This window comes from Ochotona princeps, chromosome 10 (genome assembly GCF_030435755.1).
Source record: "Ochotona princeps isolate mOchPri1 chromosome 10, mOchPri1.hap1, whole genome shotgun sequence".
NCBI classification, from domain to species: domain Eukaryota; kingdom Metazoa; phylum Chordata; class Mammalia; order Lagomorpha; family Ochotonidae; genus Ochotona; species Ochotona princeps.
The window spans coordinates 45757121-45777344 of record NC_080841.1 but is presented as its reverse complement, the minus strand read 5'-3'; the positions used below and the strand labels follow the sequence as shown (position 1 = coordinate 45777344).

General features: G+C 39.1%; 1 protein-coding gene across 1 annotated transcript in view; it reads right to left on the bottom strand.

The window, feature by feature from the left end:
* Nucleotides 1-274: 274 nt before the first annotated feature.
* RYR2 (ryanodine receptor 2) overlaps nucleotides 275-20224 on the bottom strand; it is a 663784-nt gene continuing 643834 nt past the window's right edge. The window contains exons 100-105 of the mRNA XM_058669392.1: nucleotides 18739-18873; nucleotides 8358-8514; nucleotides 5729-5793; nucleotides 3264-3364; nucleotides 2360-2411; nucleotides 275-1677 (exon numbers count right to left, since the gene is read on the bottom strand). Of these exons, the coding sequence (XP_058525375.1) occupies nucleotides 1582-1677; nucleotides 2360-2411; nucleotides 3264-3364; nucleotides 5729-5793; nucleotides 8358-8514; nucleotides 18739-18873 (606 nt within the window). The 3' untranslated portion in view covers nucleotides 275-1581. The remainder of the gene's footprint in view (nucleotides 1678-2359; nucleotides 2412-3263; nucleotides 3365-5728; nucleotides 5794-8357; nucleotides 8515-18738; nucleotides 18874-20224) is intronic.

Below are 20224 nucleotides of genomic sequence, written 5' to 3'. Positions count from 1 at the left end.
GAGAGAGAGAGAGAGAGAGAGAGATTAGAGATTTCCAAGAGGTCTGGATGACCTCAAGATAGAGAAATGATGGGGGTGCACCAAACACCAGATGACCATAAGGTCTTGTAATCACCACTACAGAAAACTTGCTATGCTACAAAAGAACAGAGAAACAACTGTCAAAAGTCCCAGTGCAGTGTTGGAAAACATCCTCTGCCCACCTCAAGTTAAAAGCTCCCACCTTAATCTACAAGGAGGCCCAGTCATACACGAAATAGACAAAAGAGGATGAGAAAGTTAGTTAAATAGTTTAATCAGAGCAGTTTTACAATTCTAAAATTAACAAGCAGACTTGTAATAAAAGAGCTCCAATGTTTGCAAAATGACATTGCTTCCATTCTGAATCTGTCTTTTTAATTGTAAAGGTTAGCATTACATTTAAAAGACTCAAAATGGACAATATGGAGTGATTTATATTCTTATCCATGTTTTGTGATGCAACTGATGAAATCCCTGAATGGATATTGCTTCAGCTTTGATATTAAAAAAATGGCCTGACAAGAAGTCCTTAATCAACAACTGATCACAAGTGGCTGAAAGACAGAGAAACCCAAAACTACTGTCAAGTTCATAACATATCACATTGTTGGTGGATGACACTGGCTCCAAATATACAATTAAGCCCACGACACTTTTATTACTATGAATATAATTATCATGAAAGTTCTCTCATGTTGATCAATTTGCTTCTGAAGGTTTTCTTGATCATTTAAACTTGCATAATAAACATGCAATGAGTTATTTCATTTGAAAGTGCATTTTTTTGCAGTCGTGTTTTCATACAGAGATTTCATAAAGTTGCACTGTTGCATCAGAACATTACCAAAATAAGATCAGGAGCGCACGGGGAGGGTGAATGTGAAGAATGAGAAGAGCCTCCCTCCATCCTGAGACACCCACCCGTATTCTTTAAAAGATGTGAACAAACTTTTCTTACCATCCCCCATCTAAGAAAGGGGGGAAAAAACTCACAAAATCAATGGAACTAAGAAAGAAAAAATGGTTGACATAAAGAAAATAAAGATGTTTTTTCATGCACATATCTTCTGCATAGCTCAACCCACATATAGTAAGGCACTATTTCCCTCCGAAACTGGTGTCCACAGCAATCTGGTAAGTGCTACAAGTGCTCTGTGACCATGAGACGGCTCCTTCCAGGATGGTGAAATGAAGAGGCCGGGTGAGTGTGGCTGCCACGCTTTGCTGTGAGGGCCCCATAACTCAAGGAGACTTCCAGGAGTCTTAGAACAAAGTTTGCGTGTGTGTTATGATAGCGTCCAGAATGATTTCCTTTCCAGAGTTTCTGTTTTCTCTGTGTGTGAATTTAAATAATTCTTCAGTCTTTATTCTCAAAGAAAATATATGGGGTTGGGGGGCAAAAGTCAAGTCTCCAGAAACAGCCACGGTGCCCCCCCAAAGCACACACCGCCTGGCAACCTGGGAACTCACCAGGCAGAACACACAGGAAGGGGTGGGAGGACAAGACAGAGAGGGCTGGGTTGGTTGTAAAGGTTCAGGGCAGGGGAGGGGTGTCTCAGTTTAATTGAGCTGGTCTTCATACTGCTTCCGGAAGCAATCCCCTGCTGGGAAGAATTCCCAGCACCTTTCTTGATACATCTTCCACACATAAGATTCCTGGAAAAATGAAAAAGATGCAACAGTGTTTTCCAAAACAATTCTGCACTAACACAAACTATATGCTACTTAATGTAACTGGAGGAGTTCCCATTTATTTATATAGTTCCAAACGGAATACACAAGACCACATTTATTTTTGTAAACGAATCAATCTTCATCCTGACTACATTATAATAATTAAAAAATGCATCTGAGGTGTGATTTTGAAGGCATCTTAAAATATTAGTAATTATATTTAAATTCAAGCTATTAACAATTTGTGATACAAACTTACAGACTTTCAAATATCTTAAAGACTTTAGCTATTTAACCTTCAGTCATTTTTAACAGATCTTAATGCCACTGACTGAAGTTCATCTGAAATCACCTGCCCTTTGATTAACCGATGAAGGGTATTATAATTAACTATATTAAATATGTTTTTGTAATAGGATATTCAAAACCCACATCTAGTATTTCAAGTGACAAAGCTTATTTTTTATGTAAAATTAGAATTTTACCGTTTTATCAAAGATGATCTTTTCCACATCATCCAAGATAACAGGCATTTTGTATGAGGATGCCATGATAGCTATCTGAAAGTATCTCCCCGACCCTGCTTATGATATAACTTCTGATACATGTGAGGGTCTCTACTCCCTCTTTTTCAGGGGATGGAATTTAGTCTCTGTTTACTTACCTGCCCTGTGTGTTCTGTTTCATCTTTGTTTATGAGATACATCAGAAAAAACCTACAAATGCAGAAAGTTTGATGAGCAATGGAGCACATGAAGATATCAGTGTAAACAGATATGAAATATTTATACATATTAATGTCACATTAAATTATCACAAGCACAAAAAAATCACAAATAATGCTTTTTGAAAATTAATCAAAATTTACCAGAAAGTGGTAAAAATATGTTTTACTTAAATTTTTTGATCTTATGTATAATTTTACCCTACAGTCATTTTAACTTTAGGTAATAAAGACATTTTTGTCAGAATCAAATCAACGCTGATGAATTTCAACTGAAGACTTGCTTAATGAGAAGTTCTTACAGTTCAATTGTGCATAATGAAACCATTTACTTTCATATAATGATATTCTGTATCTCTTCTTTTGACATTAAAACTAAGTCAGAAATTGAGTAAAAATGGCATTTTTACCAAACTACATTTTGCCTAGTTCCAAGTGATGACCCCATTCCCACATATTTTTAAAATAACTTTAAACTGTGTTTCCAAAAATGCCTTAAGACATCTGTAAGTCTGCAGTAAAGAAAATGGAGCTTCCCATATCTCTCGCCAGCAGCTGGTGGACTCCCATTCCAAATCAAAAACATATGCAAGACTCCCCGGGAGCCTGCGCTCCAGCACTTCCATCAACCCATCTTGCCTTCCAGAAAGAACTGTTAACGTGAAAGCCTGCAATTCCACTTCTTAAGTCAACCCACTCCAGCAGAAAAGTTGTTGCTCTACAGTGGTCTGCAAGCATCCCCAGCAATTGCAAAGGAACCACAGTTTTTCTCTGTCTTCTTGCACTTCCACAGGTGAGGGAACTGGTGACTACAGAGGAGCAGAAGTTTGAGACGGGCACTTACAGATAATTGGCCAAGTTGTGCTCCTGTAAGGTGTGAGTTTCAAAGCCATGTGGCACTGTGTCAAAGTAATCATTGCCTATTCCACAGATGAAGCATTTGGTCTAGAAGACAAAGGAAAATACGCTGATGTTAGAGAGTTGAAAATGCAAGACAAAGGGAAAGCACAACTCAGCTTTTAGGTATAGTTATCTTAACATATGTCAGAGATCACTGTAACTTACACTTTGCAAGTTGTGCTAAATCCATGAATATATAGACGTAAAGACAATGGTAACTGTACCTCAGTGTGAAATTGTGTAGATACCAGCAGAAACAAATGACTGATGAAGAAAGAGGATGGGATAATGATGGTTGTAAGTCCAGTCTGAGTGAAAATGATGTCCAGGCTTAGAGATCACTCTTGTTCACAAACTAACACAAGTTATCTAGGCAAGACTAATCATATCGTAAGAGGAAATTGCAAACTTGGTACCTACCTGAACAACATCTGACAACCAAGAAGAAAAAGGAACAAAAAAATTCCTTTTGGGCAGAGCCAAATCAAACATGAAGCTACAAGGCGCCCCATCAATGATTCTGTGACAGTCTGCCATGTGTCACAACCTTGCTAGACACAAGATTAACCAGTGGACAGATACTGAAACTGACTTCAAGTCTAGGAACTAGGTACCTGGTCTTTTGTCTCCCCCTCCTCTGGGTCGTACCTTTCTTTAAGCAGCCTGTGGAGCAGTAGCAGTTCATGTCCGCCATCTGCAGGCCTGGTCCACAGAGCCTCCTATTTCATTATTACAGTATCACAGGTATGAGTGGGTTGCTTAGTGTAGTAGTTAATATGCCATTTGGGACATCCACATTCCATACAGGGGTACCTAGATTCGAGTCCTGTCCCTGCTTCCAATTCCAGCTTGCTGCTCATGTTTACTCTGAGAGGCAGCAGGTGATGGCTCAGGTCCTGTCTCCCACCCACCCGAGAGACTTGGATGGAGCTCCTGCTTCCTAGCTTTGGCTCTGCTGCAGACCCACACACTACAGGCCTTTGAAGCATGGGCCAGCAGAGTGGATGAAAGAGTGCATGTTCTCTTTCTAGCTTTCCCTAGCTTTACCATTCTCTCTCTCTCTCTCTCCTCACCATACACCCTTCATTCTGTCTCTAATATTCTCTGTATCCGACATTCTGCCCATCAACGAAATCTTTAAAATTTCATTATGTATTGGCTCAAGTTCATTCAATAGTTATTGTCCTCATGTGATTCAGATGCCCATCTTGCTCTGAAGGGCCTAGAATCAAGATAACATAAAATTCTTCCTTCCTTCTTAATCAACAATTGCTGATAGCAGGTACGCCACATTCAGCAAATGGGAGGACAACTAGGTCTCTACTATTGCAATGGATGTCTCTTAAGCTAAGCAGATACAGCAAAGCTAAGTGGTATCCATAAATCTAATGTCCCTCCAGGTTACCTAGATCAGCAAAATGCACTGTCCAAGCAGGGTCTCATGACTGAAGCTTGGTATCTCCCCTCTTATGCAGTTGACCAGTGCCCAATTTCTTCTCATTCCAAGTCTAAGTGTGGGTTAAGTCCATGTAGTGCGTGAATCCTCAGTTCCTCTCCTTTAGCAAAAGCTTTATCACTTCCCGTCTGGCAGTCCTCTTTCCTCGCCCCCGGTCTCACCAGTCTGTAGTTCATCTCCTATACTTTATACTACAGTTATGTTTTTACAATGCAAATTCAATCATCTAGCTATTTTGCTTAAAGCCCTTTTCCTGTTTCCTGCGGCCCATGATTAAACTGTCAATTTCACAAATGAGTTATTAAGTTCTTTATCTGCTGGCCCTCTTCTGCAGCACAGCCTCTAATAATACTGTTTCATCTGGAAGTACTGATGTTTACAGGAAGAAACTTGCATATCAAATTCCCTAAAACCAGAGTCTCAGTATATAGGTTCAAACGACAATATTCTAGCACAACCGATATTGAGTGTCCTGGAGAGGTGCACGGAGGAGTAAGTAGGGGACCAGGAGGTTGTCCCAGGTTCTGTTCTTTCCCTTTCAAACCCACAGCTATGGAACCTTCAGACTTTTCCCAGGAAGTTCTCTGGTCATCCAGGAACAAGACACCAACTTGTAGACCTCAGCACTCAAGGTTATTGCACATAAACGGCTCATGACACTATCTGTAACCATCTATTTACTAATCTGATATGGTCTCCAATGATGGTCTCTGACTTCTTGAGTGGTAGGATGGTGCTGCCTTCCTGCATGTGTATGCAGTTGGGGTTTATTACGTTCCAGCCTGGCACATTGCTCAATCACAGGTACCGGCTGGAAAACTGATGTCCAGAAAATAATCCACACTTCATACTTTTTCTTTCTCCCACATCCATGATTCTCTTGACAAAAGTAGTGAAAAAGACAAGTGTCTAAGACAGCACGAGGCAGTTTGGGGTCCTGAACTGAGCCTCACCTCCATGTCTTCTTTGACTTGCTCCTGTTGGTCTCTGAGTTCTCCAAAAGCGTCAATAATTAAACCTAATGGTAAAGAAAAGCATAACTGAGTCTTCAGCAAACAGAAGAATGAAAATGGAATTCATAGTCCTTTGGCTAATCCTTGCAGGAAAAGAGAAAACATACAACCAATTTGGTCAACCTATCCTGGGAACATGGTCAAAGTGTGAGCTCACACCTGATGTTCCCAGCAACGCATGGCATTTCATCTCATGGGGCAAAGCAGATGTGTAATTATCAGGGTATACCCTCACAGGGAAAAATACATAAATAAAACGAAACATTGTAAACTGAAGTGACAAGCTTCATTAGATAGTTCGGCCTACACAGATAACTGCTACTTTCAACTTCATGCTGGAATTTGCAAGGTTGTAAAGCACAGAAAATTCGACTAATAAAGGTATTGAGTATTAATATGGGAACCAAATATATCACATGTCAAATCACACTAGGTATGAGAATTTGCCTCTGAAAACTTTCTGCACAAGTTCTTCATTATCAAATTCTCCAAGATGTTTACCAATATTGCAATTAGAAATTAGCTGAATCATGTTTCTTTACTCAAACTCTTTCTTCCTGTGACTCACTGGCTTCACATTTTCTTCCTAGTTTTTTACGACTTTGCCCTCTTATAAAGCACATCATTGTTATACTCAGTGAAGACATAACAAGTGGATTGTGGCTCCTTTAAACTTTTTCCTGTACTTCCCTGAAAAAAAAAAAAGGCTGTTCTATGCCTCTGAAAGTTAACAAATAATGTCACATTTCTAGACATTTAATTCAAGTCAGAATAAATGTATAGAAGCAGAAAAAAAGACAACATCAGTGATTTTTCTGAGACAGACATGAACATACTTTCAGTGTCCCTGGAGTAAAATGGAGAGCTAGCGGGTGACTAGGACCCTGTGGTTGCATGTGGGGGCTTTAGATCCGGAATGAACCAGAGTGGATACAATTCCAGCCCAGACTGTAGCTGTGCACTTTGGCCAAGATGCTCAGATGTAATATGGCTTAGTTACTTCACACTTCAAATATGACTCATGAGTAACAACACTGTTCACATCATAATGTTGAAAGGCTCCAGCAAGTAAATCCCCATGCCCATACACTGCAGCTCACTCATTAGAGCTCCATGAGTCACTTACTGGGTACTTGAATATAAATCACTTTCTTTTTTAAAGATGTAGTTATTTAAGTGGCAAAAGTAGAGGGGAGAGGCAGGAAGAAAGAGAGAGGGAGAGAGGGAGTGAGGGAGAAAGAGGGAGGGAGGGAGGGAGAGTGTGTGCCTATTGGTTCACCTAAAAAATGGCTGCAGTGATGGCTTCAAGTTGCAGTCAAGAGCACAGAGCTCCATCTGGGTCTCCCAAGTGAGTGCAAGGCCCAAGAACTTGGATCATTTCCCACTGTTTTTGCAGGAACATGAGCAGGGAGCCAGATCAGAAGTGAAGCATCTGATGTGGAATTAGGGGCCATATGGGATGGCAGTGTCACAGATGGTGGCTTAACATACCTTTCCACAATGTTGGTCCCAGTGTTTCACTTCATTTTGCCTCTCAAATACCAGGGGACCTTGGGCCAGAATTGTGGTCCAGCAGGTAAACTCACTGCTTGGACTACTTGCATTTAATATTAGAGAGTTGCCTCAACCTCTAGCTACCTTGCTTCTAATCCAGCTCCCTGATATTCTCCTGGGAAGGGCAGTGGAATACAGCCCATGTCTTGAACCCCTAAAAACAATGTGGGAGAATGAAATGGAATTATAGTTTTTTATCTTTGCCTGGCAGAGACTTGGTCATTTCAGTTATTAAAAGAGTAAACCAGGGTGCAGCACAGTGATCCAGGGACTAAATCCTCGCCTTGAATGTGCTGGGATCCCACATGAACACCAGCTCATGTCTCAACTGCTCCATCTGCCATTCAACTCTATGCTTGTGGCCTGGGATGGCAATGGAGGATGGCCCAGGCCTTGGGACCCTGTAAGGCTTGAGAGACCCAGAAGAAGCTCCTGCCTCCTGGCTTCAGATTGGCTCAGTTCCGGTCATTGCAGCCACTTGGGAGAGTGAACAGCAGATGGAATATATTTCTCTTTGTATGTCCTTTTCTCTTTGGATCTGCCATTCTAATAAAAATAAATAAATCTTAAAGTAAAAGAGTAAACCCGTGGATGAAAGGCCTCCATGTCTGTCTGTTTGTTTCTTTCTCTTCCTCCCTCAATCTCTGTCACGTCTTACTTTCAAACAAATAAATATTTTACAAAAAACATTGACATTTTTTCATATAACAGACTGAATTCAGCAGTACTACATACTCTCAAAACACTTAAAGTTAGCAAATGGCAAGTCTGACATTCAAATGAAGGGCTCTGCCCATCCCGGTTTGTGAAATGTGACAAAAGAAAATAGTATACATCTTCATTTCATGTCAAAATTGTGTACTTCATTGCTTTTTTCTCTACAGATTCTAAAAGGAAGAAAGACTATTATTTAGCTTTTCCAGAAAATAACTGACATTCTTACCTTATCTGAATATTAGCTTTAGCACAGTAGGTCAATTCCTAGGTTTTGCTGAGTTTCTATGAGGATGCTTACCCTGTATTATGGCTAGGAGGATGACAATGACAAAGAAGAAAAAAGTGATGTCAAATATGATCCGGTAGATCTCATATTCATCCCCTGCTGGGTCTTCAATTTCATCACCAATACCTCCTCCAGCACGTACGCCAACATACATGTGGAACATATAGCACTGGAAAAGAGAAATATGGTACCATTCCTTAGAGAGACAGTCCTCATTTTCATACTCAACAAATCTAAGATTGTGTCTAGTTCTGCACCCTCACTCTAAAAAATATGAGCATCTTTGCATTCTCTTTCTGTTTGAATATTTGTAATTATGATACAGGACCTTGGGTTTTTCATGCCTTTTAAATAGGACTATATTCAGCATACTCTGATTAATACCTCTGTCTTATCTTAGAGAAAATGAAACTATTTCAAGACTGGATTGTGAAACACATCTGACTTAATACGGTAATCATGTTATGATCACGTTAAGCAGCACAAAGCTGTTGTTAATTGCATTGTCTGATTATTTTGAGCATAATAGACACAGCAAAGGGAAAGTAAACGTCTACTAAACAAACAAGATGGCACCTTAAAAACTAGGCTGGAGAACCATCAAATTAATTCAGCTAAGTTTAAACTCCCGATTTCATGCTCACAAATTTACTAAATGCGCACATTCGGCCCTTCCGGTTTGTTAATTGCTCCCGATCTTCCATAACTCTATGTTTTCCTACTTCAAATAAGCTACTCTTGATATTTGTACATCCCCCTAAATTTTGAAAATGTTTACACATTCTCCTTATTTTGACATATGCTTCTCCATGCTTATTCCCCTTCTACTCCTCCTCTGGGCTTGTATCAATAACCCCTTCTCCACAAAGCCTTCCTGCAGTGTTTCAGATTGACTTAATTACTCCATTGATGTGTCACCTACCAGCTCAAAGCCTATTTTTCCTTTTTTTAAATTTAAGGGCAGTGTTACAGAAAGAGACAGAGGGAGAAGAGAAATCCATCTTCTAATTCATTGCAAAATGGTTGAAAATGCCAGGACTGAGTCAGGTCAAAGCTGGGAGCCAGTAACTCTGGGTTTCTCACAGAGGTGCAGAGGCCTGAGCACTTGGGCCCAAGCACTTGGGCCACCTTCTACCTGAGCACTTGGCCCAATAGCAGGGAGTTGGGTTGGAACTGGAGCAACAGATGCCATATAGGTGTGTCTTAACCCGCTATGTCACAAATTCCGGCCCCTGTTCAAAACTTATTAATTTGCTGCCTATGCACTAAATTAGACCAAGGTGCTGGAACGGCTCTCTATTTGGTAAGACAACACACTTCCCTGGTTCTTTTTTCTGTTTCTAACCTTCCTTCTTGCCACCCTGTCCCAGTTCCTCCTCACCTTCCTGCCTTTTTGTAACTGGTCCTTAAAAAAAAAAGAAGGAGGGCCCGGCGGCGTGGCCTAGCGGCTAAAGTCCTCGCCTTGAAAGCCCCGGGATCCCATATGGGCGCCGGTTCTAATCCCGGCAGCTCCACTTCCCATCCAGCTCCCTGCTTGTGGCCTGGGGAAGCAGTTGAGGACGGCCCAATGCTTTGGGACCCTGCACCCGCGTGGGAGACCCGGAAGAGGTTCCAGGTTCCCGGCTTCGGATCGGCACGCACCGGCCCGTTGCGGCTCACTTGGGGAGTGAATCATCGAACGGAAGATCTTCCTCTCTGTCTCTCCTCCTCTGTGTATATCTGACTGTAATAAAATGAATAAATCTTTAAAAAAAAAAAAAAGAAGGAAAAAAAAACTTCTAGGAAACTCTCTTGGGTTAGTTTTATCAATTTCATGGATTCAATTCTCATTTCTCTGCCAATTATCACAGATATTAATATATCCAGCCTGGAACTTACTCCTTAATTTAACACTTGGATATGTAACATCTTTGTTATTGTCTAACTCATCCTACATTATAGTCCCTATAATGGACTACATTATAACAAAAAATACTTTGCTCATTTGCTTTATTACCCTATGTGTGTGGCCTATGATGCATCCTCAGAAACCATTTGCACAAAGAATCAGGAATGAGGCAGTTTTTTTCGTAGATGTCACTGCCTTAACCCAGAGACGTCAACATCTCTGACACATCTAAAAAGCTCAGTGTAGATCAAGGGCAGTCTGCAAGCAATACCAAAAAGCCCCTGGCTCAAGCATGGGATCAAGAGCTCGTGGATCTAACAGATGTAGAAGACCAGATGCCTGCAATTTAACTAACAGAATCAGATAGAGAATGTATCATTGGTAAGTGTTTTGTCAGATGGACATGCATTAAAAAAATGAACACCATGGAATCAGTGTTGCCACTGTTCATCAAGGGACTGCTCTGGACCCCAGAAAGGGGTCTCTGCCAGAGGTCAGAAGAGCCTGTCAGCTGAGAGCACCTGATTTGGCTGCTGCTGTCTAAACCTAACTAATCCCAATCTTCTGGATGTTCACACAGCCTGGACTCCACTCACTGTATTTCTCTTTGCAAGTATAATTTTGAAGATAGCTTCTTAAAGAGAATCTCTGAGGGCCTGGATGGCTCTGACCTAGATTTCTGAATTATACATTGTCTTCCTACACAGGGTTTTTCTCTAGACAAGAGAATCGGTTGACCTGTAATACAAACTCTTAAAAAAAAAAGAATTATTTGCTTCTTTGAAAAACAGAATGACAGAGATGGAGAGACAAGAAAGGTTCGCTCTCCACACCACATGCACCAGGCCTGCAGCAAGCCAAAGCCAGGAGCCTGGGACTCAACTTATGGCTTCCATAGAGTGGTGCCGACTCAAGTGCTTGAGCCATCATGTGTTCCTTCTCTGGAATAACAGAAGAGTATCAGGAAGCTACATATGAACTGTTAATGGGTGATAGTCTGTGGCTGCTCCTCCTGATCCTACACCCACTCTAGGCTGGTCATCGCTTCTGGTGCCTTTAGGAAACACTGCAGGGCCAGTTTCTAGTGAAACGCTGAAAATCCTTAAAAGAGTTCCACTTTGGCTTAAAAAAAAGGTAGAAAGGATAAACACAGAGATGAAAGAAAAATAAAAAAAGACAGAGGCTATATATTGGGGAAATAGAATAAAATAAATGAGGACAATTAAAACTATTTAAAATAATGACCTTGGTAACAAACTTCCCTTAGAAGCATACTGTCTTCTCAATTACTCAGAAAAGTTTTTTTTTTCTTTCCCAGAAATATACAGGCCTCAGTGTCTTCCTTGCAGCTTCTCAATTCAGCAGCTGCAGGTGACCCCACCGATCTGTGAATTGATAAAATCGGCCCCAGCGCTGTGGATATGGCGGGCTTGGCAAAGAAGACCACTGACCACCTGCCTGGTGGGGTGGGCTGTTGCTGGTGAGAATCCACACAAGAGGCTAAGAATACTGTACGCAAAGGTTCTAGACACTCTTCAACAGATACCTAAAACTGCAGCATACAGAACACATTATAATTAAGAAGCTAAGTGTGGTAAAAATGGAATCAGATGTTAAAAAATTACAAAGGTCTCCCAATGAAACTTTTGAATTTATCTGGACAATAAGAAGCTGGACTCTCTGCATGGTCCATGCCCACAATAAAGGAATCATGTCTGGTTATGAACTGTACTACTGTGACAACATGGAGGAATCCAATATGGGGGGGAGGGTTCGGGGAGGGACTGGGGGAACCCCAGAGCCTATGAAACTGTGTCATAAACTTTATATATATATATACACACACACACACACACACATGTATATATATATAATTATGTATATACATATATATAATTACAAATAGAAGAGGTGATTTTCAGGCTGAAAATAAATTAAATCTGGCAAGAAAAATGATGTCAGGGAAACCATGGGAGCCATTAGTGAAGAAGCTCCAGTCAGCTAGTGGAAATGGCCAATACAATCACTGTTACCTTGTTTTGATAGGTTGATGGGAAATGAATGTAATTAAATGCTCTATTATTTTAACATGTTTCCTTATTATTGACATTTGTACAAATGTAAACATGTAGGAAACTAACACAAGATACATTTAGTAGATTTCGTAAGATGAATTATGACAATAAGCTCTTGCGGCTCAGTTTTTGATTTGTAAAGTATTTACCCTGATTATTTCAAAGATGGTATTTCTTTGACCTGAAAAGGTTATAGGGAGATTTGAAAGTTAACTAGAAAAATTTTCATAAGTCTACAAAACAGAAGCCATAATCCAAATGCCAAGTATCTTTAGTAGACTCTTGAATGTTATTATTGTTATTATGCAGAAGAGTTTGGGAAGGAGAGTACTTAGTTATTGTCTAAATAAATTTACAGGTCACTGTTAGGAGGATGTAATAAGAGCCAATAGGTTTAGTTGAGAGAAAACAGCAAAATTAGTTGGTATTAAAAATTTATGTTGTTAATCTAACAATAAAACAAACCTGCCCCAGGGATTCCTCTCCTTTGAGACAAGTGTCCTTAAATATGTCAAGTTAGTCTCCTTAGTTACCTGGATACAAACATTGTTTCTACCCTAAACTTCACCATTTCTAACTTTCCTTTCCTACATTCTTGGAGAGAAGGCTCAAATTGTTTTGGAATACTGATGGTTTAATCAATTTCAGGCTCAAAACACCATAATTAAAAAAAAAAAATCCCTGTGGAGTATTCAAAACTGTAGCTACAGCACCACCTGCTGTAAACTGTGGAAGATGCAAGACTGCTATTCCTATGCATCCCTTCAGTCCTGGGCAAAAGGCCTGGAAACTTGGGAAGCAGCTGATGGAAAAACATGACATAAGAGAGAAAGCTTATTTCAAGAGGAATAAAGGCTGCACTTTGAAAAAAGGAAAGGCTAAAAAGAAAGGAATATCTTTTGAGAACTAAGTTAATAAAATGAAACCTAGACATTTCCTATTTCTTTTTCACTTACTGGTTTATAAAGGTATCTGCTTCAAAAGATCACCACTGCAACTGATCAGCTACACTATTTATGTTCTTCTATTGAGAAAAGCCACCAGACAAGCAATGGCAGGAAGCAAATTAAGAAGGGGGGCCCTGAGACTGTAAGTTACCCTCTGTAATGGGTCTCCTATATGGAGGTTTCAAGGACAATCAGCTGGGTATGACCTTGTACAAAGCAGCTAACTGTTCTCTGCTTCAACCAACCAGTAGCAGCTATTTGTAATGAGCCAGGAGTTGCCATATGGCTAGTGTCTTAGAACTTAGTCTTCTCTTGCCGCAAGGCACAAGCTAAGCTATGCAGTTACAATGCCCCAACCTCATCCCAGTGACAGGCAAGACAGGTTTACTGCTACATACAACGCTATGCTTTGTATTGAATTTTCCTTAAAAGTTCACATGCTGTAAGATTCATCACTAGTGTGGCAATAATGAGATGGAAGAAGTCTTAAGAGACTGGGTTATGGAAAGGGAATTAATACAGTTTTTATGACACCAGGTCAGTTCTTGTGACAGCAGGCTGTCAGGAAATGATGCCAGGTCGGCCAAGCTTGGGCTTCATTTGCATCTATCTGCTTCTCTTTCCACTTCTTTACCATGTTGTTATCTAGCATCATGAAGCTTCCAGATACCCAAAAAAGCCTCTTTTGTTTACACATTATCTAGCATCAGGTAATCAATAATAGTAACAGAAAAGAGCTATAAAAACTTACAACAGAGCTGGAAATACCCAGTGTCACCCAAAAATACAGAAATCCCTCAATCTGAAGAGAATCTCATAGCTTAGAACATAAAAAGTTCAATTTATTTACCCTAAAATAGGACAAATCTTGTTTTTTGGACCATGGCCCATGAAATCAGGCATGATTAACCACATAATAGCAGTTGTCTTCCTAAAGATTAAGAAAATCAATGAAAATGCATAAAGAGACTAACATAAGATATAATCATGTACCTTTGCATCTGGCTGGCATAACAATAGTGACTCAACATACACAGCAATTGCACAAAGAGTAGCACAAATTTTCCCCTTAACAATGCAAGAAAATAAGGAAAGGGCATAGACTTTGCAAAAGTAAAGAGCGTTTGAATAGCGTCTGGAACTGTGCCGAGGCAGCTTTAACGAGTGAGGCAGCCAATGTCCTGACAACATTCTGGACAACAGTTCAGTTCCCCTTTTCAGGCAACACATTTCACTTTTTTGTTGAATGATTTCAATTATAAATAAACTTTTTAATAATTTTGTGAAAAAAGATATAGTCATCTAAGGATACAACGAGTAAAAATAAACCTTTAACATAGTCAGATTGACTACAAGAGAGGCTTGATTAGCATGTTGTGGGGGTCTCACTATGACACAAGAGGGAGCCCTAGCATTGCATACTGACCCACTACCCAAACCAACCTTCCCTCATCCCGTCTAGAACAATTCCCCAAGTGTTCTCTGCAAGTGCAGAACCAAAGTCAGCTTTCTGCCCTGAGGCTGGTAGATTTTGAGATTGAGAAGCACTGTGGGGTATTTTTCTTGGGATATAAATAAACTTCCCAGGAGTACAAGTAGGAATGTTGTCTGCTGTTAGTATGTTGTCACATCTGCCTTGTACCCTGAGGACTCCCCTGACCTCATTCTCAAGGATGCAGCAAGGGCAATACTAAGGCTAACACACCCGAGAGATGAAGAACCACTGACAAGTCCTCAGCATTGGTCATGGGATGGGGATACGAGGGGGAAGGCAATTTCGGGAAGTGGGGAGGGGTGGCAAACCCTCACATGCAAGTGCATTTTACTGACGGGTTATTTATAGGGACCAGTCTCTTAGTGCATGGAATCCAGTTTTACTACAGGTGCAAGAAAAGCAACAAAAATTCATAAAATTATTTTCCTCTACTGTGCAAGAAAAAATAGGGAATGAAAGGATTGGAGACCCAACTACAAGGAGGCAGCTGGAGCAGAGGCCAATCCAGGGCGCTATGCAAAAGCAAGCAAAAGTGCCTCCACACAAGGCATGTGGTTTATTTGCCAAGCAGTGAATCAGACAAGAGGATCAAAGAATAAATCTTGTGCTTCAGTCATGCCAATTGAGGATGAGGGGTTTGAGGTGTTACTCAAAAATATTTTGGTCTATGTTCACCCTGATATCTTCAACTCTTTTGGTACTCACTTGATGTTTCATTAGCAAGTCATTTTTATTTCCCTGACCACTGCCATTAAAAGTAACTTTTAAAATTTTGGTATTTTAAGAATCCATTACTTCAAAAGTTCTGTATCATTAAACATCTTACATTAGATCTTAGCAAAAAAGCTGAGAATCCATCATTACACATCCAGCATGCAGTAGGAATGCTGATCAGATAATAACCCTGCAAGCTTTTCTCAGGGGCCATGCTCAAACCTTAACCTCCGCAAAGGCCGTGACGCCCAAAGATCACTACTCAAATAGCATGAGAGTCACTGGAGGTATTAACTGAGTTGGCACAGCAGAAAGCACTGACAAAAGTATGACTTCATTTGAATAGTGTGACCTGTGAGAAGTTGTTCAGATGCTCAGAGTCCTTGTCATAAAATCAGGATGATAGCACCTGCCAGAGCCCAGAGTAGTCAGATGAAATGGACTAATGTTTATCAAGCGTGTTAGATGATACTTGGGTTAACACCAATTACAGTAACTGCTAATTACTTCTTGGTAATAAGATTATGAATTTGTAACTTGGTCAGTGTTTTCTTCCATCTGAGGAGTTCAGTTCACATGACTTATCATAATCATCACATTCCGCTTTCACCATGGTCTCCACTCCCAGGGAATCACAATGTACGTTCTGGATGATTTTAATGGCATGGAATCGTTGAACACTGTGAGTGCTTTCCGCACAGTAACACGATTTTTCCTGCTCTCAAGCAGGTGTAACGTGGGGATGAAGAGGTTTTGGCCCCATACTCTCCTCCTAAGGCACCCCTTCGTTCTAGGCCTTCAAAGTTGTTACTGTGACCCAGGAAAATGGGGAGTATTCATTTTCATGTTGACAGACTATTGTGTATCTTCAAATTTTAAACAAACCACAGTTCATTACTGCTTTGAGATTTTTTTGTTTCCTTAAAAACATACAGAAGAGAAAACCTGAATCAAGAATATGAATCATGAAAACTGGAAAAATCATAATTTTTAGAGTATCTTTAAATTACTGATTAAACATAGGATATTTGTTTAAAAAGAGATTGAAGATTAGCAAATGTATGTTGATGATCACTTATGATAAACATATACTTATTTTTAAAATATGTGCATATTTATTTATTCATTAGAAAGGCAGAGACAGACATTCACACACAATCAGAGAGCTAGGGACTCAATGCTGGTTACCCACATGGGTCACTGATGCATCCCAGAATCTGCCTTAGCAGGAAGCTGGAAGTTTTAGCAGGAAGCTGTTAACCCAAGATGCCATAGGCGGATGGATCACAAACCCAAACCCAGATACTCGGATATGGAACACAGCCTGCTGCCCTCCAGGCTCGACACCTAACCAAGAACTTTTTTCTTTCTTTTTTTTTGGGGGGGGGGGGGGCTTTTTCACATACATAAGGAAGCCTTGGGTTGGAAATGGTGGAAGTACAGGTAAGCAGTGAATTAAGCACAGGTGACTTGAGTCACTGTTCCGTTCACCACCCCAGGGCTGACACTAGGAGGCATAAACTCTGTGCGATGTCTTTATCCTACCCTGCCAAGAAGGAGTCCCAACATGTGGCTAGGATAATTCTTGGAAGAACTGAATTAAACTTCCTTTCATAACTTGGTGGAAAGAAACAATTTTAGAATTTTAAAACCAAAAGATATAATACACATTTGGTAAAAATGAATTCAAACAGGAGAGAATTATATATAATGCAAAGCATATGCTTCCGTTCTCCCTCATACTGTGCTGACTGCCTATATGAGTATTTTTTACCAGTTTCCTATTTTTGAATACCGCCAGAAAAAAATGTATGTACTTTATCTAAAATATGCATTCTAGTGTATGTGTGAGTACAACCTTAGGGTATTAGAACCCTATCCTAATACTACTCGGGATACTCTTCTCTTCCTCACTTAAATGGAATATGTCTCCTTCCCTATTAGCAAATATAGATACCCTTATCTGTCAGTACATGTATGCATTTTATGCTCATTTAGATGATTTACAATTGTGCATGCTGCTAATGTCCTTGAACATACAGAAGCACATTTGTGAGCAAACTTTCAGGTAAACTGCTGGCAGGTAACCGACAGCGCAAAGCATATGCATATGAAATGTCTATAAAGAAGCTCACAGAAAATGCAAATCATGAAAAAAGTACAGATTTCAAAGCTTTTGTACTTGAAGGTATTCATTACATTTTCAAATATTTTTGAAGGAGTCTTGCACTTAAAATTTTGATTTTTTTAGGATTTCTCTAAAGTTTTTGGGTCAACTCAAATTTCCAAACTGAGTCATGAAATTATTTTTCTCATCAATTCATCAACTGTAGGTGTGAAAATTCAATAGCTTGCAAATGTATAGGCAAAAAAAACAGTGGTCTGCCATTGTTTTGATGTGCATTTTTCCCATTCAAACAGAGACTGAGCATCTTTTCCCATTCACAACCCTACTGAATTTATTTTAACAATTATCTGGTTATGTAATTTGCCTAGTTCTTTACTGTCTATTTTTCTTATTGATACTATAAGGATTTTATGAGGGCCTATGTTATTCTGTCATTTATACTTGAGGATTTTATTTTATTTTTACTTTGCATCTTTTTCAAGACCATATCCTGTCCCTTTGCTCTGTCATTTGCAGTAGTCTTTATAATATCAGTAGTTCTCTGTCCTCATTCACTGAGGGGCTTATCTACTTCTTGAGTAATTTTACTGTCTTTATGCCTCCCTCTCCACTTCCATCTCAAGCACAACTGTGTCGGTACTCCAGTTAGGAACTCATTGAAGGATACATCTCTTTCCGTGACAGTGTGAATGAACTGTATCTCATGTTCCCCTTCCTAACGTAAGACCTGATGCATGGTAATTTCTGATTTGTCAATATCAGGGAATCACTTAGTACAACAGTCATATAAAGCAACACGAAAACTTTACTATCTGTTGATTCTGAAAAGGAGAGCAAAATGTTCTCCAGGATTATTTAACCTTTCACCCGGGAATACATAAACAATGGGCTCAAGTGATGATGTTACTTCTAGTTCTGTTACTCAAGAATTTTCATTTCAGACTGCACAGCAATGTAGAAAATCAACAGAAATGATGCTTCATATTTTGCTCTAAATGGATGTTATTCATTTTAAAGTCATTCTACTTTCTATTATATACACTTTGTTTTCCATTTTGAACTTTAAAAGAGTAAATACACAAATATTTAATTGATGAAGTAGTTCAATTTTTTGTATTCATATGAGATTAAAGTTTATAAACTTACTGTGAGCATATCATCACATTTCATGTCCGGTGTATCACCATCTTCACTTTTGTTGTAGAATTTTCGGAAAAAATTGAATGCCACTACCGTATACAGGTACACAACAACAGCTAATAAGCCAACTGTTAATACAAGCTGAAAGGCAATGTGACATTGAACAAGTGATTAAAAATACAGGGCATATGACTGAGACACTTGACATTCGTGTGGGAGGATGTAGGCCATGAACAACAATGATGCATTTATTTACTAGAAGTTAACGGGTTATATAACCTCACTAACATCCACTGTTACAGGCCACCTAGTGGACAAATGTATTTTAATTTTCTATTTATCAAGTTTTCAGACTATTTCCTGAAAAACTTTCCCACTTAATTCACAAGCAAGTGCAGAGTATCTAGAATATGAATGAACTGCAGTGAAGCCTCACATGCAAACGAAACAAATCACCCAGAATGTTCATTTTTTATTACCTGAATATTTAAATGGTTGATACTACATGAATTACTTATGTTTTAAAAAGTAATCATTTATTTGTCTACTTATTTATTTTGGAGGCACTGAGAAAGGGGAAGAGATACAATGTGTTTATTATCAAAAAGTTGTAACTCCAGTGCACCAGGGCTAAAGCCCGGGCATCGTGGAGTGAAGTGCAAGCCTCCCCATCAGTGCCGTCCGTGTCGGTCCAAATGTCAAACCACGACTTTTGCTTTTTGTAAATAAATTACCTTCATTATAAAACCTATCTGATTTTAGGATAGCAAAAATCAATTATTTTTCCTTTTTAATCACATCCTATAACAAAAGCTTATATTACTTCTGAAACCTGAAAAATACGACTTGTATACATATAATCTAAATATTTTTAAACATAAATTTGAGAAGACTTTCTCTGTTCACAAAAAGCAACAATCAAAATGTAAAGCACCAACCAAACTGTTGACCACTAACATTACTGAAGGCTTATTTTCTCAGTGCATCATTACACGATTTTATTCACCTTTATATAATTATTTTAATTTCAATTTACGTATTATTTTATATAGATATATGGGATACTTTAAAATTCATACCTAATAAAATAAAGAAACACTTTTAGGTGAAAGAAACACTTGAAATCCACGCACAGATTTTTTTATAAAATCATTTCCATAACATTTTGAAGACTTTTTATACACATGGATTTCAAAAATTTTACCAAAATAATGTCATCTTTTTTACTCTATTAACAAACTTTTTTTGAGGAGCCTCTACATTTGATATACTCTATATTACATGTGAAATATGTAACCACTAAGTTGCTGAAATATATTTCTGATTATATCACATTCTAAACATATTAAAATGCATTGTCCTTGACTACAAATGTGTCTACTGATCAAATCTTTATAAGTAACTTCATGCTTTTCTAGAGAAACATGTGATCTCTAACGGATTAATTAATTTATATAAATCAGGTGCAATGCCAGTGTAAATGTCTGTATAT